At 59.1% G+C, this 26,882-nt stretch overlaps 1 protein-coding gene across 9 annotated transcripts in view; it reads right to left on the reverse strand.

Annotated features, from left to right (window-relative positions):
* Positions 1–585: 585 nt before the first annotated feature.
* LOC102454400 (SLAM family member 9-like) overlaps positions 586–26,882 on the reverse strand; it is a 66,862-nt gene continuing 40,565 nt past the window's right edge. For 2 of the 9 annotated variants that reach the window (XR_012897536.1, XR_012897535.1), the window contains 4 exons: positions 8,370–8,564; positions 6,478–6,579; positions 5,537–5,575; positions 586–3,730 (listed from right to left, as the gene is read on the reverse strand). Coding sequence is in view for 7 of the 9 variants with exons in the window: in XM_075908343.1 (XP_075764458.1) it covers positions 22,579–22,656; positions 26,301–26,399 (177 nt within the window). In the remaining 2 variants the exon portion in view is untranslated. Of the gene's footprint in view, positions 3,731–5,536; positions 5,576–6,477; positions 6,580–8,369; positions 8,565–19,417; positions 22,657–26,300; positions 26,400–26,882 lie in introns of those variants that run through there. The other 7 variants (XM_075908343.1, XM_075908342.1, XM_075908339.1 and 4 more) reach the window with 5 other exon arrangements.

Here is a 26,882-nt window from a genome sequence, read left to right on the forward strand (position 1 = left end):
CCCCGGCTCTAAACAGACTGGCTTCCATCCAGAGACGGGCGGGCGCAGGGTAGTGGTTGCCTGGCAATACTGGAAGGCTCAGGTACTCAGAGCCACCTGGGCTGCCCATGGGAGTTAGGCACCAAGGGACCTGGCAACACCTGACAACGGGGGGCAAATGGAGAGGAGCGGCCTTGCTCAGGCCCTTTCTTCAGCTCAACGGGGGCGAGATGCCCAGAGGCGGGGCCTTGCACTGAGCCAGGACTAGGCGGCTGGACTGCAGGCTCCCCCCTCAGGAGGGGGTGCTGGACAGATGGCCTGTGCCCAGTGCTCCTGGGGCCCCCACTGGGGCAGGAGCTGGGCTGTGGTCAGGCTCCGGGGGCAGGGTTCCCGCGCCGTGGCCTCGCGAGGGGCCAAGGGGCTGAGATGTGGCCTAGCTCCTTTCTCTGCACCCCCCCCAAGAACCCTCCTTTGCACGTGAGGGTTTCCTGCTGTGGCCCCTCCCTCTGGGGCACCGGCCACTGCGGGCAGACAGGACCCTGGGCTGGACGGACCTTCGGCCTGACCCAGCCTGGCCGTGCTGATGTTCTCAGCAATCCCAGGATCAAACATTAACTGGGACTTTACTGGCTTAATGTGTCGTTTACACACATGCCGCGCACTCACACACAGACGCACGCACGCGACCCCGCCCTCGACGGGCTGCTCTGCAGTTCTGACACGCCCGGAACCAGAGACAGTCCCCATCTCACCGGACTTGGGCACGTGGGCTTAACATCGCAGCGAATCCGGGCCAAACCCTGCCACCCGACGGGGAGATGCACGCCCCGGGCAGGGAACGTAGCCTGGTGAGACCGTAGGGTGCCTGGGTTCTGTTTCCTCACTCTGTCCTGGGCGTGAGAGGCAGTCACGTGCCTTTCCATGCCTCAGTTTCCCCTTTGAAAACGGGGCTGTTGACATGTGCCCCTGTTTGCAAAGCACTGTGAGAGCCCCAGGAGAGCACCGTGTAAGGGGCGGGATGGAGTGTCACCTCCCTTCTCCATCGGCCGGGCACAGGTCGCTGCAGGGTGGGAGCCGCAGAGGGACGCCGAAAGCCAGCCCTCTGGAATATCTCGCCTCAGACACTCCTAGCACCCGCCTGGCCGGGGCCAGCCGTGAGTTCAGCAGGACCCCACTTGGTCAAACCCCTCTGCGCATTGAGCCCCGTTAGAACCAGCTGGGGATGGTCACTGCTGCGGGCGGCCCAGGGTTTCACCCCCTCGTGGCGCTGGTGGAAAGGAGAGCAGGGTCGGGCCCTCGGTGAGATGCAGGAGCAAAGCCGGTGCAGCTGGTCAGGCCTCTGCCGAGAGCAGCCCAGGTTGCTCTGCGAGGTTCCGTGGAGCAGGAGAACAGGGCTCCGGGGGCCTCCAGGGGAAGGGTTTTGGAGTGTAGCCAGCTGCAGCCCCTCTGAGAACGCAGCCGGGCCGAGGTCTCTTTGCTTCCCTTGGGATTTAAGGTGCAGCATTATCCATGCAGAAGCTCAGAGGTTGGTGGAGGTCAGGCCATGTCCCCTCCCTGGCTGGGACGTCGTGGACAGGCCATGTCTCCCCCCCCCCCCCCCGGCTGGGACGTCGGTGGAGAGCAGGAAGGGCCGTGTCCCCCCTCGGCTGGCTGGGACGTCGTGGACAGGCCATGTCTCCGCCCCCCGGCTGGGATGTCGGTGGAGAGCAGGAAGGGCCGTGTCCCCCCTCGGCTGGCTGGGACGTCGTGGAGGTCAGGCCATGTCCCCTCCCTGCCTGGCTGGGAAGACTGGTCACCCAGGAGCAGGGGTTGTGTTTCACTGGCTGTGGATGGCTCCAGCCCCCTGCTAGGGGTGGGCTCCCCCAAAGGCACAGCCGAGGGGCAGGGCCCTGGGACTGACCTTCCAGGTAGGAGCCACCCAAGGCGGGATGGGGCGAGGCAGCCGGTGGCGATGCCTCTTGTCGATCGTGCGGCGGTAACACCCGGCTCTTGGAGCGCGATGGAGGAGATGCCCGAGGGCTTCCTGGGGGCGGGTTGGAAGCCTCCAAAATGCTTCTCTGTAGCAGCTGCCCTTCATCCAGCCGGAGCGCTGCGCGCTCGCCAGGACTTGGACGTGCCCATCCAGGAGCCAAGGCCAGGTGTGGCTGGGCAGAGCTCTCGGGGGGGAGGGGGGAGGTAGATGTGTGGCTGGCTCAGGATTGGTGCAAAGAGGGAGCCATCCGGGGAGAGACGGGGAATAACAGAGCCGGACAGACCCAGCCGTGGAGCTGGGTGTGCCAGAGGCGGCCCTGGGAAGAGCAACTGGGCAGCATTCCAGTCGGGCAGAACTCAGCAGGATGTCGACCAAAGTTTGGCATCGACCTGGATTGTCTCCCCACCCTAGTTCTTGGAGCAGCTGACGGGGTAATTCCCCCAGTGCTACAAGTAAAACCAAGGGGCCTGGCTGGGGGAGGGTCTGGGTCAGACAGAGCTTGTTCGTTTTTCTCCCTGGTTAGTGTCCTTTGCCTGCTGTGTCTCCGCGTCAGTCCGGTCCCATGCCTGGAATACAACACACAGCCTCGCTAGACTGAGCTTTGCTTGTGTTTTTTAAGAGGCCAATGCCTAGGGCTGTTCTGAACTGCTGCCCAACTGTGAATGGGTGAAGCCACGTTGCACTCTTGCTAAGCACTGTTAGTCCCGGATGGGGAAACTGAGGCACACAGGCACAGTGACTTGCCCAGGGGTAGAGTCAGGCACAGGGCCCAAGGGGTCTGTTCCTGGGCAATGCTTCTCTGAGAACTAAGAGCCAGCGTTTCGATCTGGTTTGCTGGAAACAGGGCAATGGTACTGGTGTGAAAGTGGATTAATATGTCCCACCGAGGCTTTCTAAGCCTTGCATCAGAGACCCATAAGTGGTGCCATAGGGGGTGCGCATTGAGATCTATAGATGCGAGTCCCAATATTCCCTCTAATGTTTGCCATCGGTGTGCAGAATAAATGTTGTTCCATGCACCAAGGTCTGTGCGGATGTGCACCACCAGGAGAAACACAGGCCACTGGCTGTGGGTGCCCATGCTAATCAGCTGGGCGGCATTGGAATCTCTCCTGGGAGGCCGCCCAGGCACTCAGCTTGCAGGGAGCCCTGGCCAGCACCTTTCCAAAGCAGGGTCTGGTTACTCCCTCTCCCCATTTTAGGCTACGTTTACACTACAAGGTTTTTGTGCAAAAACCCACGGAGCAGCCACACCTCAAGCCAGTTTTTCACAAGAAAATCTCCATCCAATCGACAGAACAGAGGGCTTTTTGCAGTGTAGGGCAACCTCCTTCCACGAGGAATGACGCCTTTTTGCACTATAGCTCTTGCACAAAAAGGCAGGCGTGCACACTCCGCAGGGGTTTCTTGCACAAGAAGCGCCTGTCCGAGAAAGCACAGGGGCTCTGGTGGCTTTTGCGCTGCACTTTGAGCTCTGGACGCGCTTTTGCACAAGAAGTTTTTGTGCAAATCTCTTCTGCAAAAGACTTCTTGTGCAAACCCTGCAGTGTAGACGAAGCCTTAGAGATGGGGCCAGCTCAAGGTGCTGGCTCCAGGTGCGATGGGGAGCCGGGCGGAGGAACAGCGAGTCGGATTCTGGACTCTCAGCCACCTGCCCTCGCCGCTGGGCCGGGGAAAGTGGGACTCTTCTACCAACGCCACTAGGGAGGGAAACTGCTGCACCTACCTGCGGGTGAGGGATGGCGCCAGGTGCCGCTGGTTTGTCTTGTGAGACAGAGTCTGCAGAGCGAAGCAGGGGCACAAGGAAATGGACACGGGTTAATACAAACCGAGGCGAAGCAGGTTAGGTCAGTCTCCGCTGCCTCGCTCTCCACGTTCTGCTCCAGGCAATAATGGGGGCTCAGCCCCCTCGTCAAAGGGATTTAGGTGCCTAACTCCCATTGAAATCAGACCGGTGGGAGTTAGGCTCTTTGGGGCAGTGACTGGCTTTGTGGCCTGGGTTTGTACAGCTCCTAGCATGCTGGGGTTCTGCTCCATGCAGGGCCAACCCGAGAGGGGCGCAGGGCCTGGGGCAACCCACCCCAATACCCCAGGAATGGGGCCCAGGGTAACCCCTGCCCCCGAGCAATGCAGCCCAGGGGATTACAGGGGCCTGGCGCGGAGGCAGCAGGCGTCTCCCTCACTCACACGTGGGCGGCAGTGCCGGGGGGGGGGGTGCTCTGCTTCCTGCCACAAGCCACGTGCAGGTCGGGAGAGGGCTGCTGGGCCACTCTGGTTCCTACCTCCCGCGAAGTGCATGCGGGGTGACCCCTGCTGCCGAGCCAGGCTCCCGCAATACCTCCCTTTCCCATCCATAGGACGGCTGGGGTGGCTGCCGCAAGCCCCCAAAAGTGCGAGACCTGGGGCAGCCCCCCCATGTGGCCTGTGGATGGGACAGTCCTGGCTCCGTGCCCTGCGCTCCCGCAGACTCTGCTGCAATACGAACGACTGAGCCACGTGTGTGGGGTCTGTGCCTGGCCGAGCGGAGCCAGCGCGATGGGCTGCAAGTGCCAGGAAGGGCAGGGACCCTGCACCACAGGCAGGGCGGGAGGGGCCACAGAACCCTGTTTGCCGCGGTGCTGAGCCCTGTGGGTCCCGGGGGCTAGGAGAACCAAGGTGGGGAGAGCTGAGTGTCTTGTATGGGACCAGCTTCTGGGGGCGAGAGACAAGGTAACTCCGGCAGCGGCCAGCCGTGCCAGGCCAGGGCTAGCGGGCTGGGCAGCGGGGCCCTATGGGCATGGCGGAGCCGGGCGGCGGAGCCGGGCGACATGACTTAGTTTAAAACGGGTAACCGGTTAAGCGCTATCGTTCACCAGTTAACCGTTTTCACAACCCTACTCGAAAGCGTGGCGCTCTTCTGTTTCCTTTCACACACGCCTGGGGGTTCCCTTGGTTCATTTGAAACATTTCAGCAGCTGCTCGTGGAAAATCCCAGAATGTCTGAATTGCCGCAGGATTGACAGGGCCTTCGCCCCACTTGTGACCAATGCGCCTTTCAATTTGTTTCCATCCATGTGCAGAATAAATGTGCATGTGCACCAAGGCATGTGCAAATGTGCACCACAAGTAGACATAAAAAAACTAGCTGTGGGGGCTCTGCTAACCAGCCGGGCAGCTTTTGAATTTCTCCTGGCAACACTGCTCATGACGTGGAAATATGAGAGGGGCAGCAAATCTACGTGGTTCGGCACAGGGATTGTCTTGCCCTTGGCCTGTGAGGCGTCTGGCACCGTGGGGACCTAGTTTTTGATTGGTCCTTGGGCACAACCCCAGCAAACAATAATATTGGCCTTTGCAATTAAAGTTGAGATTTTCCAGAAGCCTTCGCTCCTCACCCTTCCCATTGAGAGCCCTTGAGATTTGTGCTCCTAAATCACTTGGGTCCTGCGCCTTAATGGTGTATAGGTGCCTAACTCTGCTGAAATCAGTGGGAATTAAACCCCCAAATAAAGTTGAGGGTCTGGCCCTTTCTGTCCGCCTTTGGCCCCGGTCCAGGCCTTGCTACATGATGGGTGTGAAGAGCATAGAAGATGGAGTGAAACTTACCTGAGGACTGAGAGACAGACCCGGCTCTGCTGCGGCTTTCTGCGGAACAAACCCAAAGGGCGGCAGTTGGTGAAATCACGAGCGGGGTTCTGCTGCATTCACCAACGAAAGCCGCGCAGTGGGGCAGGTGACGGAGGAAGGCGGGTGGCGGTAAAGGGCTGTGGCAAGAGACTCAAAAGTGGCGTTTCAATCCTACCTCACTTAAAGAAGTAGCTAGGTGTGTGGGTGCATCGCTGCCCTCTACTGCATGAAATCAGAACTACTCCATCGTGTCATAGACACTACACTGTTAGGGGGATTCTCCTGTAGCTCAGGTGATGAGGCCTGAGGTTTGAGAGCAGCAGGACCTAAACTCTGACTGCTGCAGACCAAACATGCAGCTTCTGACCAGAAGGGCTGTGGCTGTCTGCACTGGTGGAGCAACGTGCCCCTGTTGTGATGTGGGGCCTTGGCGTGCCCACGGGCAGTGTCGCCGGGGCGCATGCGGCCTCCCTGCCCAGAGCTTGCTGCACTTCCCTGGTCTCAGTGCACATTGCGGGTCCCTCTCAGCATCTGCTCTGGGGACAACCCTCCCCCATAGAAAAATGACCCAGTTTAAAACTGGGCAGCGGCCCCGCCTAATTCAGTCACTCGCTCCCTTCGCTGCCGTTAACCCGGCTCTGCTCTCAGGCAGTTACCGCGCTGGGCTGTATCTGCAACCAGGCAGACGCCTTTGGGCTGCCGCTTTGGGGGCCTTGCCCACGGACACTTAGCCCTGATAAATCGGAGCCTTTAAGGTGCCCAGGACTCCTCGGTGGTTTCACTCTGGCAGTTTTGCTCAGCTCTGGCTGGAATATCCAGGTGGGGGCTGGGGATCCCAGGCACCCGAGGACTCCCCCTCCTTTCCTGGCAGAAATGGCTCACAACTCCCCCGAGAGACCCGGCCGGCGCACAGCCCGCACCTCTCTCCGTGACCTTCCGGTAGGTGAAGTACAGGGTGAGCAACGCAGTGGCCATGAACACCAGTGGGACCCAGTACTTGATCGAGCTGGAAGCCGGGCCTCCTGCAAAGGGAAGACAAGGAGTCGAGTCACCAGGAGGGGGAAACGAGAACCCAGACATGCAGCTCTCGGCCCATTCGGGGCGACCCGGAGAGCTTGCTGGTGAGTTCACCGCCATAAACCTGCTGCTCACGGGGCCCTGTCTTGTAGCACCGATGGGGGCTGCTTCCTGGAGCTTACAGTCTAAATAGCTAAGGGGCCATAGGGGAAACTGAGGCACAGGGGTGCCCATCCCCACTTCAGGTTTCCTGGGTCCCAGGCCAGTGCTCTCACCACAGCCCTAGCTCGCGTGGCACGCTGGGGGTGGGGTGCTGCGCCTGACCACGGCAGTGCTCGCTCAGCATTCTCGCACTCTGCATTGCGACGGGTGCCGGGGTCGTTCAGGGAGCTATTGGCAGGCAGCTGGGCGATGCAGAGAAGAGGTTCCGTGGACAGAGCGTGGCTCTTCCCGGGCTGGGGCCAGACGTATGTGATGTCCCTGCCTACTTCCCGTGCAGTGCCGGGCAGGGTGCCCTTGAGGATCCCTGCCCCGAGGTGGATGGTGATGGCGGATTTTGCGAGCTGCCCTGCTGGGTTGACACTGCCACGATCATCCTTGGCTTGCCAAGCCCTTCTCAAAGGGAGCCAGGGAAACTGAGGCATGGAGCAGGGGAAATGGCGAGCCCACAGTCACCCAGCAGGCCAGTGGCAGAGTGGGGGGGGGGGGGGCTAGAATCTGGGTCGTCTGTGTCCCAGCCCAGTGCTGTAGGCACAGGGGTGACAAATCCTCCTGCAGCACCTCCGGATGCAGCTGCCAGTCTTTGCCGTCCGGGAGCGACTCATACGGCTCAGTGCTTATTGTCTGCATGACGGTTGCTCCGAGGGATCCCGGCAGTGGCTCGGCAGCCCCCGGTGCTAGGCGCTGTACCAGCTCAGGCCAAAGAGACGGCCTCTGCCCAAGGAGCTGTCAGTCCCTCCCACCTGCTGCAGGAGCCCCTATGCCGTTTGTGCCACGTAATGACTCGCACACGCACGAGGAGCTTGGCCCCCCCACTGGCTTTCCAGGCAGTCTCGGCTCCTCCTGTTTTCCTGGCTACGTCTACCCAGAGAGCCTCGCAGGGCGGGAGCTGCTTCGGAGACACGCTTACCTGGCTGTAAACTAGCCCTGGGGAAGGAAGGGTTAATAGCATTACTGCAATAATCCTACTGGTTAAACCGCTCTCGTCTGGCCCCCTTGGTCCGGAAACACCCGGGGCCCAGCGGGAGTTTAGTCAGCCGGGTGTCCACTCTTCCTGGGGGTGGCCAAGTTTGTTTACAGCCCCCGGCCTGGTGCTCAGCGCTCTGGGCTGTTCCTTAGCTCTGATTTACCCTTGGTGTCCTCTAGCAGCCCAGCGAGCAGGGGCAGTGCTGGAGATGCTGCTTGACAACACGGACCTCCCACAGTCCGGTAAAGTCTCTGCTTCAGAGCCGGCCAGGTCCCAGGTGCCGGACTAGGGAGGTGCCACCTGCAGTGGATGCTCACTATCAGAGTCCCTGCGGCACGGTGCTTGGATGGGGAGGAGGGACCCCGCTGAGTGGATGGACCCAGAGCTGCTGCCCTGTCCCTCTCTTAAGGCCTCGATGGTTCCTCTGATGCCCCTGGGGCTGGAGTCACAAAATCCCAGTCCCATATTCGGAGCCATTCAAACTATTTCCCAGCCTGCGCTCGTCTCCCATGGCTGCAGCTGCAAGAAACCCACCAGCCCTATCCCAGGGGGCTCGCGCAGAGAGGGGACCCAGAATGTGCCTGGCAGAGCTCTCTGCCCCAGACTTACTGGGTTCGTGCCCAGTGACATCCTTTATGGTTGTGTTGGGTGTGGTGGGTTCTGCTTCTGCAGCGGGGGCTGGGTTTGTAGTGACCCACGTTGCTTCTGTGTCCGTACTCGCTGCCGTCCTGGTGAAATAGCTCGTTGTGACTTCGCTTTGCCCCATGTCTTTGGACGACTGTCCTTTCTCCGCTGCTTGTGCAACTGTAAAAATAGGGACAGGGTTTTTCTGAATGGTGAGCCATGAACAGAGTTCCTTGGTACTATGAGAAGACAGATCATTAATGTTAATAACCGACAAAACAAGAGTTCAAAATCTGTAAGGCAAGCTCCTCTAAATCAACAAAACTTATTTGAATCTCATGATTTTCAGCTAGTAAGTATCTTAAGATTCTCTTGGTTTGCCTCCTGATTTCTGGGCCAGGCTTTATGAAAATCGGCTTATGAATATGCACAACTCATAATGGCTCATTAGGGCCATTAGCGATACGCCAGAAACATAATGGCCCAGTGCTCAAGACAAGGATCTGTGAATGATTTGGTTTTTCTTGTTATACTGGCTCATGATTGGTCCTGCCAGGACATGTGGCCAGGCCACCTGCTGCTGGGACCCATTTTAGATCTGGAACTTTTCCACTAAAGGTGAGAGACGTTTTAACTGAGCACAAAGAATTCCCACCTTGGGCAAAGGGGATATAAAGATGGGAAACCAAACAATAGGGGCAGTAGCCAGACCCCCAGGGGACCCCCACTTATCAGCTAAGATGCCTGCTGGAAACATCTCAGCGTGAACAGAGGGAAGGATTGGGCTCAGGCTAGAAAGCTGCCTGGCTTGTGAAAAAGATAATTAATACTACGGTTAGGGAAAGAGTTTGCATGAAAAACGTGTATTAGGCTTTTGTTTTATTTTTTGCTTATAACTTACTTTGATCTGTCTGTTTTCACTTGAATTCACTTACATCTATTTTTTTCTACTTAATAAAACGACTTTCATTTATTATCAAACCCAGTGTAAATAGCTGTTCTCTGGGAGCAACCGCTGTGCATCTCTCTGTGTCATTGATAAAGTGAGTGAGTCTTAGGCCCTTTCTCTCTGTAGAACTGCTGTTTCGATGGCGTTCGATGGAGTTCTTTGGGGGTTTAGTCCCTTTTGAGGGTTGAGTTCCTCGGTGCTATCAAATCCCTATAGCTGAGCCCTCCCAGCAGCTGTGTTGCTCGGGGGGGGGGAGGGGAAGCTGTTTCCCCAACTCTGTGCCTTTGCTGGGGGAGACCAGAGTGTCTGGCTCAGCGGGACAGGGAGGTGGGGCACCCCAGAGGGCAGGCGTGGTGGTATGATCAGCCCACCGGGTGACAGCCCCTGTGATCCAGCCCGTCACATGCTCCTGGAGAGATGCACACACGAGTTCTTGTAGAAGCTCTTGAAGAACACAGGAAGTCTTTCATCAGCCACATTTTCCCATCCGTGTTGCAATGATGAGCCAAGCTCCGGTTTCCCAATGTGCAAAGACGTTCGACTCTGTGTTTGCCAAGATGCTCTGCTGACCTGCTCTTGCGCATGGTCCTCCTGTGGCCGGAGTTTGCCCAGTGGCTTGTCCTTGTGGGCAGCTCATTTGAGGCACAAGCAGTTCGGGTCTCCTCCTCCTCGCTCAGTCGCACAGCCCTGCTACCAACGTCCCTGCTTGCCCAACCAGCTCGTCCACCTCTCCCTCCTGGTTGGGCAAGGTCTCTGGACAATGACCGAGGCGGATCTTCTTTCTCAGCCCCAGGAGGGGTGACGGGGAGTCACACACTGCGCGCCCGGGGAGAGCTGGGTCACAGAAGGCAGGCGCGCGTGCCTCACAAATCGCAGGAGTGGGGCAGAGTGGTGATTGACAGCTGTGTTATCTGGACACTGTGTTGTGTTGCTTTAACGCAATTGTGTCGGGGTGCGGTCACAGAAGTCCCCTTGGGATTGGTCCTGGTGGGCTGATCATGCCACTGACACCTGCTCTCTGGGGCTCCCCACCCATCCTGTCTGCTGGGCCAGACCCTCTGCTCTCCCCCCAGGCCAGGCACAGAGTCGGGGTCACTCCCCCGCAGAGCCAGGCAGACACTGACCCACTGCAGCGATGGGAGGAGGCAGTTCTAGGGTGCAGCACCCAGGAACCCAACCCCAGAAAGGGATCAAAGCCTAGATAAATCCGTCCTGCTCCGCGAATGTTTTACACAGGGAAAGCCCACGAGGGCGGTCGCCCTCTTTCTCAGGGAGAGAGGGATGCGCACTGGCCGCCCCCAGGTAACAGTTATTTGCACGGGGCCTGACAGAGACCAGAGGAGTTTTTATGATGTACGACCCGTCGGATTTAAGAGGCTCCAAGTGAAAACAGAGCAAAGTCAGACCCTGAAAAGTGAAAAGAAAACTCGTCGGAAGCCCTGACCCCGTGGCCCGGTGGATGCCTGTGGGCCTGTCCAAGCGCCCCCATGGCAAGCGCAGGCCCCGGCAGCAATGACCAGGACCACGCGAGGACAGCCTGTCACGGCTCAGCAATGGTCCGTGCTCAGAGTTCTCGCTGGAGGGGGTTGAACGTGCAGAGAAATGGTGGAAGACAGGCCTGCATGGGGGGGGGGGGAATTGCCCTGTGGTCTGGCGATTCGTGGCAGCAGTGGGGGTCAGCATCCCTGGCCCTTTAAATCGCTGCTGGAGCAGCATGCTGCACGCTCTGCACAGCTTTGGGGGCTGGGGGCTGGGGGAGGGTGATGGGGTCTGAGACTGCCCGCACTGGGCCAAGAAGGGTTAAACCCAGCCCTGGGAGAGCCAGCAGCTGAGGCAGGTAGCAGCCAATCAGGGCCCAGCTGGGGCTGTAAATAAGGGCTGCTGGAGGGAGCAGGGGACACACGCTTGCTCTAGCTGGGGAGTGGGAGGAACCTGGCTGCCAGGGAAGCTGGAGACTCCCTGAGATGGAGCAGGGCAGGGGATGGGCGAGCAGGCAGGCAGGCAGGCAGGCAGGGCTGGGGCACACTGGCCTGCCCTCGCTCCCAAGCTGCAGGGTCTGAGGCAAGGCCTTAGGGCACTAAGGCTGCAGGGAGGCAGCCAGGGCAGAAGAAGGCAGCAAGTCCCCCGCCCTCGCCCCCCCCGCCGCAATGCTGCATGGCCATGTCAGGCTGCAGTTTTCCCCTGAGGCAGGGGCTAGGTGACTCCTGGCCGTGGGTCACTGGGGGGTTTGGGGGCTTCATGAGGGGAAGGACTGCAGAGTGTGGGGGCCCTGCGGCAGGGCAGGACGCTGCAGACTGGGAGGGCCTGGGGTCCTGATATCAGGTGGCAGCCCCACTAAGGCATGCTCCAGTAACAGTAGGTGCGGCACCGGCCTGAAGGGGGCGCTCCAGGGCTGAACTGAGCTAATTCCCTGAGTGCCCAGCAGGAGGCGCTGTGCGGTGAGTGTTTGCCCTGGGACATGGGGTCATGCATTAACAGGTGTGTTGTGAGCATGACACGAGAAGTCATTCTTCCGCTCTACTCTGCGCTGGTTAGGCCTCAATTGGAGTATTGTGTCCAGTTCTGGGCAGCGCGTTTCAAGAAAGATGTGGAGAAATTGGAGAGGTTCCAGAGAAGAGCAACAAGAATGATTAAAGGTCTAGAGAACATGACCTATGAGGGAAGACTGAAAGCATTGGGTTTGTTTAGTTTAGAAAAGAGAAGACTGAGGGGGGACATGATAGCCGTTTTCAGGTATCTAAAAGGGTGTCATAAGGAGGAGGGAGAAAACTTGTTCATCTTGGCCTCTGGGGATAGAACAAGAAGCAATGGGCTTAAACTGCAGCAAGGGAGGTTTAGGTTGGACATTAGGAAAAACTTCTTGCCTGTCGGGGTGGTTAAACACTGGAATGAATTGCCCAGGGAGGTTGTGGAATCCCCATCTCTGGGGATATTTAAGAGCAGGTTAGATAAATGTCTCTCAGGGATGGTCTAGACAGTATTTGGGTCCTGCCATGATAGCAGGGGACTGGACTCGATGACGCTCCAGGTCCCTTCCAGTCCTAGTATTCTATGATTCTATGCCATTGCCTGGTCGTGGCTACACTAAGGGCTGGCTGCCCCACCCCCCTTCTGCCCAAGGCCCTGCACCTTCTGGGGGTGTGGAATTGTCCCCCCCCCCCCCACTGGCCCCCACACGCCTTGTCCCAGGGCCCATGGGGCCTGCAGGCCCTGCTGGCTGGAGACAAAAGGGAAGGGTGGGTGGGTGGTGAATATTTGGAGACCTGCACAGTCCACAGCTGCCCTGTGTGCTGAGGCTAGGAGCTCGGTCGGCGACTCCAGAAAAGGCGCCCTGGTTCAAAGCTGGCGGGGGAGGGGGATCGCGCCCTGGGGCATCTGTTCCCGGGTTCTGCAGAATCCCCCCTCCAGTCTCAGTGAATATTCCCCAGAAGCTTTTCTGCAGCTCGCCCCTCGCCCTGGCTGAGCCCCGCACCAGGCCACGCGAATGCCCCCCCCTTTCTATTATTCGGGACGCGGTAACGCGAGGCGACCCAGGGATCGGCGTTACAAAGCGGGGAGATTTGAACGACTTGCCCGTGTTCGTGAGCTTCTCGTTCAAGCGGCCGCCTTGCTCCAGTTTCTGACGTCCCCTCGGGACCAGCCCCAGCTCACAGGCAGTGGGGCGCGGGTCCAGGACCCCGGGGCGCCGCAGTCTGGGCGTAAGATGCCCAAAGGCAGGGGAAGCACAGATCCTAGCTGTGGGCTCTGCCAGGCTGCGTTTGAACCTCTCCTGAGCGACGGCCCACGCACCCAGCTCCCAGGGACCACGGCCCCAGGATGGGAACTGGGGACTCGCGCATCCAGCCTGCCGCTGGAGGATAGGCCTGTCCAGGACCATGGGCCTTGGGTGTGCTTGAACCCATGGACAGTGTACTGTCAGATGAGCGCTTGGGCAGCCTCCCAGGAGAGATTCAGATGCCGCCCAGCTGATTAGCAGAACGCCCACAGCCAGCAGCAGGTGTTTCTACTGGTGGTGCACGTCCACCCAGGCATCAGTGCACAGCACAAAAGTTATTCCACACGAGCGTTACAGCCTAGGGGAGCACTGCTCCCCGCTCCTGGGAGTGAAGGCGAACCAGGGCCGGTAACTGGATTAACCTTCTCTCCACTGCAACCGCCACAGTGTCACCAGCTGCTCTGTGGCTGAGCACAGCCCCCGGGACAGGAACCATCTGTTGCCCCACGCCCGCCGGAGCGCCCCTCCCAGCTCAGTGCGGTTGGGCAAGGCCTTGCACCAGGCCGTTACTTTGCTGCCTCACGGTGACGGAGGAAACAGGGCAGCCTCGCACTGGGGCGACCAGGCGGTTGGGAAACCTCCCAGCAGCCCCCGACGCTGCGGCAATCGCCCAGAGTGGCTGAGCCAGTGGCTCCTGGCGCAGCCGGCCCTGTGGATGCAAATCGGCGGCAGGGAAACAGGAAGCAGCGTTGTCTGGGAAAGAGTAGCCCAGGGCTGCTTGGCCTTGGGAGCCCTGGGGCCACAGCGACACTCCCAGCCCATGCCGAGGGCCACAGCTTACGTGTGCTTGTGTGTACATGCAAATATATATGCAAATATATGCAAATAGCTTCTTCCACACTGACCAGCAGAAATACAAAGATTAACCCTTGAGCTGCGGCACCGGACCCGAACGTGGCCAGTGGGAGCCAGTCAGCACCTCTCAGGCGCTGCCCACAGGGCTAAGCAGCCAGCACTTCCCACAATGCCCCGGGGCTCCTGGCCCCTCCTCCCTGGGGGCGAGAAACACCGACACCCTGCACCGTCTGTCCAGCCAGCCCGGCCACTGGCGTCTGTCAGTGCTCACCCTCCGGGGAGACGCCTGCTGCTGTGCGCGTGTTCCCAGTGGGCGCCACGTTCAAAGGAGCCCACCCGCGGGCCGCGAGTTGAGCCCCGCGTGAACCCAGCAAACGGACCATGGGCCACGTGTTGAGCCCCGCGTGAACCCAGCAAATGGACCAAGGGCCACGTGTTGAGCCCCACGTGAATCCAGCAAACGGACCACGGGCCACGTGTTGAGCCCCGTGTGAATCCAGCAAACAGACCATGGGCCACGTGTTGAGCCCCACGTGAACCCAGCAAACAGACCATGGGCCATGTGTTGAGCCCTGCATGAACCCAGCAAACGGACCACAGGCCGCATGTTGAGCCCTGTGGGGCACAAGCAAACGGATCATGGGCCATGTGTTGAGCCCTGTGTGAACCAAACTTCCCCGCTGGGTGCAAGGAAACGGACCACGCGCCACGTGTTGAGCCCTGCGTGACCCCAAACCATGCGGCCCATGGACTATGTGCTGAGTAGCCCTGCTGTAGATGTTAGCGACCCCCCTCCCGTGCCAGGACCCCTAGCCGCTGTACAACACACTGCGAAGACCGGCTGGCAATAGACGTGTGGGCAAGAGACAGCAGGTCAGAGAGCACCAGGACCAGGCAGGAAGGCTGCTTCATGCTCACTGTGTCTGCTCGCCTCTCCACCCTGGGAGCTTGTAACCGATTGGGGATGGAATCCTAGAACTGGAAGGGGGCGCGAGTGGTCCAGTCCCCTGCCCTCACTGCAGGACCCAGCACTGTCTAGACCATCCCTGACAGGTGTCTGTCCAGCCTGCTCTTAAATATCTCCAATGAAGGCAACTTATTCCAGTGTTTCACCACCCTGACGGTAGGAAGTTTTTCCTGATGTCCAACCTAAGCCTCCCTTTCTGCAGTTTAAGCCCATTGCTTCTTGTCCTGTCCTCAGAGGCCAAGGAGAACAAGTTTTCTCCCTCCTCCTTATGACACCCTTTTAGATACTTGAAAACCGCTGCCATGTCCCCTCTCAGTCTTCTCCTTTCCAAACCAAACAAGCCCAGTTCTTTCAGCCTCCCTCCTAGCTCCTGTTCTCTAGACCTTTCATCATTCTTGTTGCTCTTCCCTGGACCTTCTGCAGTTTCTCCACATCTTTCCTGACACATGGTGCCCAGGCCTGGACACAAGACTCCAGCTGAGGCCTGATCAGCGCCGAGCAGAGCGGGAGAACGACGCCTCGTGTCTTGCTCACAACACTCCTGTTACTGCAGCCCAGGATGACGTTTGCTTTGTTTTCAGCATGTCCCACTGTTGACTCATATTTAGCTTGTGATCCTCTATGGCCCTTCGATCCCTTTCCACAGGACTCCTTCCTAGGCAGTCGCTCCCCAGTAGAAGAGCAGTCAGCACGCTGCCTTCAGCCCAGGCTGCTCTCTGGGGCCCACTCGTGCTGCTCAGCCCGGTTAGGAGCCAAGGTGCCTTATCCCCACGGCCGCTTAAACCCCCTGTGGCTCCCTGGAGTGCAATGCACCCTCCTGTTTGGAGTGCAGGCCTGCCCCAGCGGTGCCGGTCTGTGAGCTCCCTGCTGCAGGAGAAGCGACTGCTCTGGGTTATCTGAGGGCCAGATAATTAATGCCCCGTGACGTGGTGTTTTCTGAATTAGGCTGTGATGTTTCAGGGCATCATGTCAGGATTAGAAGAGCAATCCCAGGAGCCAGCCACCCCGCTGCAGCTTGGCCAAGGTGCATTCTGGGGGGTTTCCGTCTCTCCCGCAGCGTGGTGCAGAGGGAGGACCCAGCTTTGGGGGATCAGAGGCAGGATACAGCCTGTACAGTGTTTCTGGCAGTGAGCCAGGGTCACAAACTGACAGTGGCCATGCTGGGACCCCCACCCAGCCCCCTGCTGTGCTTACCGGAGCACATGCCTGTCCCACAGCTCCCCGTGACACTCACCAGCCCGGCTTCCAACTCCCCCCTCCAATGATTGCACAAGCTGCCCTTCCCGCTCCCCCCCCCCAGCCCCTCGCCCAGATGAATCTTCTGGGATCTGGCTTTCCCTGGATGCTCGGTTATGAAGGACCCCCCCACCCCTTTGTTCAGAGGCTGTGCCTGGGAGCGTCAGTTACACCCAAACACGCAAATCTAGCCTCCTGCGGGGGCAGCCATAAACCACTGGAAATAAAACAGCCCCTGATCTGCATGTGTGCGCGCGCGCGCGCACGCACGCACACACACACACACACACACACACACACACACACACCCCGTTCCTGACTCGACTCACCGGTTCCAGCACACAGCACCGAGATCCAAACCCACCACACGCTGCTGCCCTTCGGTGCCATGCTCTGAAACGCCAGCTCGTGCGGCTGAGTTCACGCGCTCTTCCTTCCCCGGCTTCCTCTGGGGGACTCAGACACGGCGAACGAAATCCATGTAGCAATCCGGGCGAGGGGCAAGTGACGCTCTGGGTGCCTGGTCTGAAGCCGGAGCGGGTGGTTTGAGAGCAGGGGCTTCATTCAGTTGCAGGGTCTCATTGGTTGTGGCGTGTGTTTAGCGCAGGGTGCACGGGGCTGTACAAACACAGGCGCCCAGACAGTCCCTGCTCTGAGGAGCTCAAGTCTTAACTAGACAGCACAGCCGAGAAGCAGCAGGATGGGGCAAATGTCACCACCCTGGGTGGGTTGGGGCTGCACTGACTCCATTCGCTGAATGGGAGGGAGGAGGGTGGGGCACTCAGACCGGGAGAGAAGAGGGAGGGGTGCTGAATTTGGTGCTGCCTGGTCATAATACATGAACTCAGCTCCTCAGAGTGATCCAAGCGCCCAGGGGCATTCCCAGAAAGCGATGGAGTTGGGAATCATCCCTGGTGCCGCCATGTGTGTTGCCAGGGCAGTAGGAATCCGGCTGCTCCAGACGCAGGAACCAAGAGCAAAAGGGGTAGTTTCACAGCCCCACATTTCTAGAGCCAGTGCCAGACCCGGTTCCACTTGGGCACAGGTTCCACTTGGCTTCCTCGATGCCCACCTGCCCGTCCCCACCCTTTCCTCGAGGGAGAGGCTCAGAGCACACGCCCCTCCCCCCCACGTAGGCCTCAGGCCCTGGCACTGCTCTGCTGTCCCTAGGCCTGGTGCTGGCCTGGGGGCGGGGGGGGGGGGGAGAACGTGCTGGGTTAACTCAGCACCGGACGGGCGGGAGCAGGCAGGACGAGCGGATCGGCTCAAGGGAAACACTGGGGTTCGGCCTGGTGCTGCCTGGGGTGACGCCGGGGTCCCCTGGGCAGAGCCCAAGGCAGATGAATCCCAGTTCTGCCGTGTCTCTCTCTGTAACTGGTCAGTGCAATTCCTTTGTAGGAGAACGGCTGCGTTTAAATCCATGGCTGAGTGCCCAGGCTGGTTACAATGGTCCCCTCAGGTGTGTGTGTGAGACCATTGCTGGTGTCTGATTTGTGTCCATTTCTCCTTTGTCACAGAGACTGCCCGGCTTGGCCAATATGCCTGGCCGAGGGGCATTGAGGGCACAGATCACACTAGGAGATGTGCAGTTGTATGAACCCCCTGACGTGGTGGCTGACGTGGTTAGGTCCCGGGATGGGAGGGGTCACTTGTACCGACGTGTGCACAGAGTTGTCAAGGGGTTTTGACACCATTAGAATGGGTCCGAATAGGGCCTGGGAGTGGCTCGCTTATTACCATCAATGATTTTCCAGTGCAGGTGTTCTCACTTATCCACCCCCACCCGAGGGAATTAGCTGTGATGTAACACGCCCAGCCCTGTACCCTACAGTCTGTCTCCTTCTCTTTCCTTTCACGCATCTAATGAAGTGAGCTGCAGCCCACGGACGCTTTTGCCCCAATAAAACTGTTAGTCTATAACGCCAGACTCCTGGACGTCGCTCCAGGTGGACTCTGGCTCCGGTGGCCTGCGGGGTATTCAGCCCTCTCTGGCCGCCTGCCCTGCCTGGCATAACACTGCAATTACAGAAGAGTGGTAGCAGTCACGGGTGTGAGGGTCTCGGTGTAGTCAGCTCACCTCACAGCTGGGCTCGGAGGGGCCTGGCTCAGTCTCTCGCTGAGCCCGCAGGGCCTGTCTTGGGCAGCAGGGCCAAAGGCTGGGACCACAGAAGGACAAAATCTCTAGAGCAGGAGCTCAAAGAGCCCCACTCCAGCGTGTGCACGGGGGGAGGAGCTAACAGGGGAAGTGTCTGTGGGCACCAAGCTGCGAGAGGACCCTGCTGGGATTGCCTGGCTGGCAGGGCTGGACTCACAGAATACAGACCTGGAAGGGACCTCGAGAGGTCATCAGTCCAGTCCCCTGCCCTCATGACAGGACCAAGAACCATTTAGATCAGGGGTGGACAATAATTTTTTGCTGGGGACCACTTCAAAAATGTTTGAAGTGGCCCAGTCCACACCTGAGGGGGCGGGGTAGCAAGTGGAGTGGGTGGGGCCAGGATACTTCTGGGCTTCTTCACCCAGAGACCATGATTGGTCGGGGGATGGGAGAATGTTTCCCCCCCGCCTCCCCTCCAGTTCCAGCTAGGTGCCCACGCCCCTGGTGGTGGGAGAACACTTCCCACACTCCTCTGCCCCTAGGCCAATCAGGGCTTGGAGGCGGGAGAGCGTGAAAAGTCTTCTCCCACCCTGCCAGGAGCACATGGCTCTTCTAAGCACCCCAAGCTCCTGGTAGGGTGGAGGAAACTTGTGCCCATCCCCCCTGCTCCCATGCCCTAATTGGTCCTTTTCCCCAGCCCTGATCTAGACCATCCCTGCCAGGTGTCTGCCTAACCTGCTCTTAAATATCTCCAGGGATGGAGACTCCAAACGCCCCCACATCCAGGGCTCGTCTACATTGGCCCCTTTTCGGGAAGGGGCATGCTAATTTTTCAGATCGTAATAGGGAAATCCGCGAGGGATTTAAATATCCCCCGCGGCATTTAAATAAAAATGTCCGCTGCTTTTTTCCGGCTTTTAGAAAAGCCGGAAAAGAGCGTCTACACTGGCCCCGATCCGGCCCGATCCTCCGGAAAAAAGTCCTTTTCCGGAGGATCTGGACTTTTCCGGAGGATCTCTTATTCCTACTTCAAAGGAATAAGGACTTTTTTCCGGAGGATCGGGCCGGATCGGGGCCAGTGTAGACGCTCTTTTCCGGCTTTTCTAAAAGCCGGAAAAAAGCAGCGGACATTTTTATTTAAATGCCGCGGGGGATATTTAAATCCCTCGCGGATTTCCCTATTACGATCTGAAAAATTAGCATGCCCCTTCCCGAAAAGGGGCCAATGTAGACGTAGCCCCAGTGTTTAACCAGCCTGACAGGCAGGAAGCTTTTCCTAATGTCCAGCCAAAAGCTCCCTTGCTGCAGTTTAAGCCCCTTGCTTCTTGTCCTATCCTCAGAGGCCAAGGAGAACACTTTTTCTTCCTCGTCCTTGTAACACCCTTTTCGATACTTGAAAACTGCTCTCATCCCTTCTCAGTCTTCTCTTTTCCAGACTAAAGAAGCCCAGTTCCTTTAATCGTCCCTCCTAGCTCATGTCTTAGACCAGCCCTCACTTTTCTGACACTGTCGGTGAACCTCAGAGCAGGGGGGAGAGGTGCGGATGGGGCAAAGGGCAGGTGTGGCAGGAGGAAGATGTGAAGGTTCACCCCGGGGCACTGAGCAATCAGCACAGAGCACTTATAAGGCTCCGTCTTCCCGCTGTCCAAGTGCTTCACAGGCCCCAGTGGTTATCCTTCCCGTGCCCCCGGAGGCAGGGCAGCAGGCTGTATCCCCGTGATGCAGATGGGGGAACTGAGGCAGAGGCTAAATGACGTGCACAAGGTCACCCAATCGGGCAGTGGCAGAGTTGGGACTGGAGCCAAAGTCTCCTGAGGCACCGACACCGGACTGATGTGTAGCAGCCGAGGAGCAGAGCCTCAGACTGTGCCCTGGTGGTGCTGCAGTGCTCTCCGGTCTGTGCTCTGATGCCACATGCCACTCGGCACCGGGCCGGGTGTTGGTCTGGGCCACGCCGCTGCCTCACCAGCCAGCTGCACCTTTCCTGCTTGCTCCTCCCACCCTTTCGAACGAAGGGCCCTGTCTTCATCTGTCACCACCCAACCCCCACCAGGCTGCTCCGCCATTGGCTTAAATTGATGCAATATTTGCATAACGATGACCCTACCTGGAGACCCCATCTCCTGATCAGAACCCCAGTGTTCAGCTCTCTGTGTCTCACACACACACACACACACACACACACACTCAGTGCCCGACCCCGCACACACAGCACCACACACAGAGTGCCACACAGACAGACGCACAGTGCCACACACAGTGCCACACAGATACAAAGACACACAGTGTCTCCCAGACACACACACATACACTGAGAGCGCCAGACACAGAGCGCCCCACACACCCAGCGCCCCCCACCCATACACATATACACACACACACACAGACAAAACCTTTCAAGTTCTTCATCAGTAACACAAATGAATTGTTCCTCTGCTGATCACTTTGGGACAGCCCTTCCCACACCGGGAGGTGCTTAGCTAATGTGGCTGGAGCTCATAGGAGTTGCAGGTCCCCCTCGGCTGGGGAGAATCCGTTCTCTGGATCATGCCCTGAAACTGCCTCCTCCCCAGAATCCTCTGATGTTTCCCACAACGCCCTGGACTTTTCCCTTTGGCACCTGCAGTGATTCCCCATCCACACACAGGACGTGTTAATGGGAATGTTTTCTGCAGAGCGCTGCATACAGGGCAGTTTGCAGACAGAGCGATGGGCCTACCCCTGGGGCAGGCCCACCCTGCAAGGGCACTTCGAAATGAGCTAGTTTGGAACATTCACTGCCGAAATAACGCTTTTGAAATCAGTCCCAGGCCGCTCCCCGCATGTGGACGTGCTACCTCGACTCGGAGGCCCAGGAGGCGCTGGGAGCGATTACAGTGACTGGGCCTGGGGAGGAGCTATTTCGACGTAGCAGCCATGGTGCATCCGCACGACCGCTATTCCGAAATCGTTGCTATTCCGAAATCGGCGCTATTCCGAAATCGGCGCTGTTCCTCACGGAATGAGGGTTTCTTACTCCGCAATGAGCCTGCTAGCTGGAAATAATTGTGAAATAAGGGGCTTGCTGTGTGGACGCGCCCCTGGCTCTCTGGAAATGGCGCAGTGGTGTAGACATGGCCTGAGAGGGCTGAGATGCCAGCAGGGCAGGGATGACTGGGGAGGGCCGTGGTTAGGGCGGAAAGGGGGCAGAGGGAGTTCTAGGCGGACAAGAAGCAGCATTTTTCATGTACCAGAGCATGTGTTTACGGCCCAGCATCCCGCCGCGTCAGGAGCTGTACTGACTCAGAACAAGCAAACTGCGCCAGGAAGGGAGAACGGGATAGTCGTGTGGGGAAGGCAGCAGAGGGAGACAGAGGAGCCAACTTCATTTCATGGCCCCGCTGCCAGCTCCATCACTTGAGCCCAGGTTTTCCAACGACTTTGGTCAGCAATCAGAGCTGTGCACTGCGAGAAACCGGCCTGGGCATTGGGCTGAGGCCTTGAAAGTTTGTCTAAAAGTTCCAACGTCTTTTCCTTTCCGAATCCCTCAGTTTGAAATATTTAAAAAATAAAACTAGTCAAACCCAAAGCAAATCCTGAGATTTTGGTGAAACCAAACAGTTTATTTGCCTCAAACTGAAACTATCCCCTGGACACGTCCCTCCTGTCGGGTCGGATGTCCCACGGGTGTTGTGTGGAATGCAGAGAGCGTGGCATCTCGGGTCTCCAACGCGCCAGTCAGGTTTGCACTGCCTTTTCCGTCTCCTGCCTTTAGTGTTAGTAAAATCCATTCCCGCTGCATGCAGGGCACAAAGCAATTCCTGCCAACCCCCCCACCCCACCCGCAAACTTTCCTCGGGTTTCCCTCCAAGATCCGGCCTCTCTCAAGTTGTGTCTCTCGCATCCTAGGACAGACATGGTGGCAGCTTTGCTCTGCCTGGTGAACGTTGATTTGAAACCCTTGAGCCGCCAGGGTTCCTTCTCTTTTGAAGAGGAGGAGAAAAGCGAGGCAGCGAAGGGTCCGTGTAATTAAGTACCTGGCAGTTTGTTTGATCCATCTGGCTGTTTGAGGTCACTGAGGTTTGGCTGGAGATGGACGTGGGGAGGGAAAGGTGCCTTGTGGTGCCAGCCCAGCCTTAGAGCCAGAATGCATTCTAAGGGGCGCTAAGCCCTCGGGTAGGGGGCAGCCCAGGGGTTGGTTTGTTGGTTGGATTTTGCACTGCAGCAGCAGAGAGCAGCCCCTGGCAGGGAGCAGAACCCCGGCTAGGCGCAGGGCAAGCTCCACGCATGAATCCTCAGCTGTTTGGGTGACCGATGCAGGATGCTGGGGCTGCCTTACTCCTTGGCTAGCTCCTCTCCCTGCTGGCTGCACGTTCCTGTGGCCCAGGGAAGCGGTTAGATGATCTTGTCGTATTCTGTTGTCCTCCGAGCGGCCACAGAATCATCAGCCTTGGTGGGCTGGGAGGTCTCCTGCTGCAAGAACGGAAACAGCAAAGAGCACAAGTGTTAGGGGGGGGAGCCAAAGACCCCTCGAACACTAGGACTGGAAGGGACCTTGAGAGGCATCGAGTCCAGTCCCCTCCCCTCATAGCTCATGTTCTCTAGACCGTTTATCATTCTTGTCGCTCTTCTCTGGACCTTTGCCAATTTCTCCACATCTTTCCTGCAATGTGGTGCCCAGAACTGGACACAAGACTCCGGCTGAGGCCTAACCAGCGCAGAGTAGAGCAGAAGAATGACTCCTCGTGTTTGACACACTCCTGTTTAACACGGAAGAGCAGTGTCAGACGCCCTGCACCGTGCCAAGGTTTCTACCAGGAGTATTCCATGGCGGGGCAATTCTCCTGGGGCCTGGAAGAGATCGTCTGGTATTTTTAAATGAAATGTTTTGGTGTTTTGGCTCACAGTGGCTTGTTTTGAAATGTTTGTTTATTTTCAAAATGTTTGAAATTGCTTCCAATGGAACGGAAACATTTCATCCAACCCAAAAGGTTTCTTTCCCAACTTTTCAGTTTGCTGCAAATCTTTCCCTGCAAAGTTTTGATTGGAGCATTTCACCCAACTTTCACCTTCAGAGGGCCCCATGATCCCTGCAGGGGAAAATTCAGGGTGTTTTTCCTTCTCCATAGCGCACTTATCCTCCAGTCCCCTGCCTCCGCTGGCTACTCAGCAATCCCTCCAGTCCCCTGCCTCCGCTGGCTACTCAGCAATCCCTCCAGTCCCCTCCCTCCCCTGGCTACTCAGCAATCCCTCCAGTCCCCTCCCTCCGCTGGCTACTCAGCAATCCCTCCAGTCCCCTGCCTCCGCTGGCTACTCAGCAATCCCTCCAGTCCCCTGCCTCCGCTGGCTACTCAGCAATCCCTCCAGTCCCCTCCCTCCCCTGGCTACTCAGCAATCCCTCCAGTCCCCTCCCTCCGCTGGCTACTCAGCAATCCCTCCAGTCCCCTCCCTCCGCTGGCTACTCAGCAATCCCTCCAGTCCCCTCCCTCCGCTGGCTACTCAGCAATCCCTCCAGTCCCCTCCCTCCGCTGGCTACTCAGCAATCCCTCCAGTCCCCTCCCTCCGCTGGCTACTCAGCAATCCCTCCAGTCCCCTGCCTCCCCTGGCTACTCAGCAATCCCTCCAGTCCCCTCCCTCCGCCGGCTACTCAGCAATCCCTCCAGTCCCCTCCCTCCGCCGGCTACTCAGCAATCCCTCCAGTCCCCTCCCTCCGCTGGCTACTCAGCAATCCCTCCAGTCCCCTCCCTCCGCTGGCTACTCAGCAATCCCTCCAGTCCCCTGCCTCCGCTGGCTACTCAGCAATCCCTCCAGTCCCCTCCCTCCGCTGGCTACTCAGCAATCCCTCCAGTCCCCTCCCTCCGCTGGCTACTCAGCAATCCCTCCAGTCCCCTCCCTCCCCTGGCTACTCAGCAATCCCTCCAGTCCCCTCCCTCCGCTGGCTACTCAGCAATCCCTCCAGTCCCCTCCCTCCGCTGGCTACTCAGCAATCCCTCCAGTCCCCTCCCTCCCCTGGCTACTCAGCAATCCCTCCAGTCCCCTCCCTCCCCTGGCTACTCAGCAATCCCTCCAGTCCCCTCCCTCCGCTGGCTACTCAGCAATCCCTCCAGTCCCTTCCCTCCGCTGGCTACTCAGCAATCCCTCCAGTCCCCTCCCTCCGCTGGCTACTCAGCAATCCCTCCAGTCCCCTGCCTCCCCTGGCTACTCAGCAATCCCTCCAGTCCCCTGCCTCCGCTGGCTACTCAGCAATCCCTCCAGTCCCCTGCCTCCGCTGGCTACTCAGCAATCCCTCCAGTCCCCTGCCTCCGCTGGCTACTCAGCAATCCCTCCAGTCCCCTCCCTCCGCTGGCTACTCAGCAATCCCTCCAGTCCCCTGCCTCCGCTGGCTACTCAGCAATCCCTCCAGTCCCCTCCCTCCGCTGGCTACTCAGCAATCCCTCCAGTCCCCTGCCTCTGCTGGCTACTCAGCAATCCCTCCAGTCCCCTGCCTCTGCTGGCTACTCAGCAATCCCTCCAGTCCCCTCCCTCCGCTGGCTACTCAGCAATCCCTCCAGTCCCCTCCCTCCCCTGGCTACTCAGCAATCCCTCCAGTCCCCTCCCTCCGCTGGCTACTCAGCAATCCCTCCAGTCCCCTCCCTTCCCTGGCTACTCAGCAATCCCTCCAGTCCCCTCCCTCTGCTGGCTACTCAGCAATCCCTCCAGTCCCCTGCCTCCGCTGGCTACTCAGCAATCCCTCCAGTCCCCTCCCTCCCCTGGCTACTCAGCAATCCCTCCAGTCCCCTCCCTCCCCTGGCTACTCAGCAATCCCTCCAGTCCCCTCCCTCCGCTGGCTACTCAGCAATCCCTCCAGTCCCCTCCCTCCCCTGGCTACTCAGCAATCCCTCCAGTCCCCTCCCTCCCCTGGCTACTCAGCAATCCCTCCAGTCCCCTGCCTCCCCTGGCTACTCAGCAATCCCTCCAGTCCCCTCCCTCCGCTGGCTACTCAGCAATCCCTCCAGTCCCCTCCCTCCGCTGGCTACTCAGCAATCCCTCCAGTCCCCTGCCTCCGCTGGCTACTCAGCAATCCCTCCAGTCCCCTCCCTCCGCTGGCTACTCAGCAATCCCTCCAGTCCCCTCCCTCCCCTGGCTACTCAGCAATCCCTCCAGTCCCCTCCCCTCTGCTGGCTACTCAGCAATCCCTCCAGTCCCCACCCTCCGCTGGCTACTCAGCAATCCCTCCAGTCCCCTCCCTCCGCTGGCTACTCAGCAATCCCTCCAGTCCCCTCCCTCCCCTGGCTACTCAGCAATCCCTCCAGTCCCCTCCCTCCGCTGGCTACTCAGCAATCCCTCCAGTCCCCTGCCTCCGCTGGCTACTCAGCAATCCCTCCAGTCCCCTCCTTCCACTGGCTACTCAGCAATCCCTCCAGTCCCCTCCCTCCCCTGGCTACTCAGCAATCCCTCCAGTCCCCTCCCTCCCCTGGCTACTCAGCAATCCCTCCAGTCCCCTCCCCTCTGCTGGCTACTCAGCAATCCCTCCAGTCCCCTCCCTCCGCTGGCTACTCAGCAATCCCTCCAGTCCCCTCCCTCCGCTGGCTACTCAGCAATCCCTCCAGTCCCCTGCCTCCGCTGGCTACTCAGCAATCCCTCCAGTCCCCTCCCTCCCCTGGCTACTCAGCAATCCCTCCAGTCCCCTCCCTCCGCTGGCTACTCAGCAATCCCTCCAGTCCCCTGCCTCCGCTGGCTACTCAGCAATCCCTCCAGTCCCCTGCCTCCGCTGGCTACTCAGCAATCCCTCCAGTCCCCTCCCTCCGCTGGCTACTCAGCAATCCCTCCAGTCCCCTGCCTCCACTGGCTACTCAGCTGTCTCTCAGGGCCCGTTTCTGCTCCCAGTTACTCAGTGGAGAATCGCACCGAGGTCAGTGAAAGCTGCAGCCAATTAGGCCACCACTTGGGTCTGCTACAGCTCCTGGCTAGAGCCCATCTGGAGCCAGTGCAGCTCTGCATGGGAGCTGGGATCCGCCCATGTGATTCCATTGCAGAACCGGGGCCCAGCTGGATACAGAACATGGCCCCTCGGGCAGCCAGGGCCTGACAACCCCCGAATTCCACCCCCAGGGTAGCCCTCTGCAAGCCGCACGTGCCTTGCTGGGCTGGCTAGCTGTGCAGTAAATGGTTTTCTCGCCCGTCTCCGTGGGCCCCAGGCCTTCCATGCGCAGCTTCTCGTCGTCGGTCTGCAGACGCTGCAAGGAAAGAGACGGGGCTGTTGCTGTTCCTGGCAGGAGGCGAGAGGTGGAAAGCTGGGGCGGGATCTGGCCCTGTGGGGCTCGGCGTGTGCTCCAGGCAGTTCATGTCTCGTAGCCTCGGTCCCCAGGCCGTGAGGCTCAGCAGCCATGTGCTCGGGCACGACGGCCAAGAAGGCTCTCGGGAGACGCCCACGCAGCCTGCAGCGGCCTGTCTCCGAGCCCAGTCGGACAGACATGGGCAGCCACGCCAACAGTCGCTGTGACTACACTGCGACTCGGGCACTGACCTTCCTCTCCCCTCCCCCACAGCCCGAGCTGGAACGCGGACACGGCTCTCGTTAGCACCCCCCCCCCCAGCCGGAACACGGACACGGCTCTCGTTAGCATCCCCGCAGCCGGAACACAGACACGGCTCTCGTTAGCACCCCCCCCCCCCAGCCGGAACACAGACACGGCTCTCGTTAGCACCCCCCCCAGCCG

Source organism: Pelodiscus sinensis, chromosome 24 (genome assembly GCF_049634645.1).
Source record: "Pelodiscus sinensis isolate JC-2024 chromosome 24, ASM4963464v1, whole genome shotgun sequence".
NCBI lineage: Eukaryota > Metazoa > Chordata > Testudines > Trionychidae > Pelodiscus > Pelodiscus sinensis.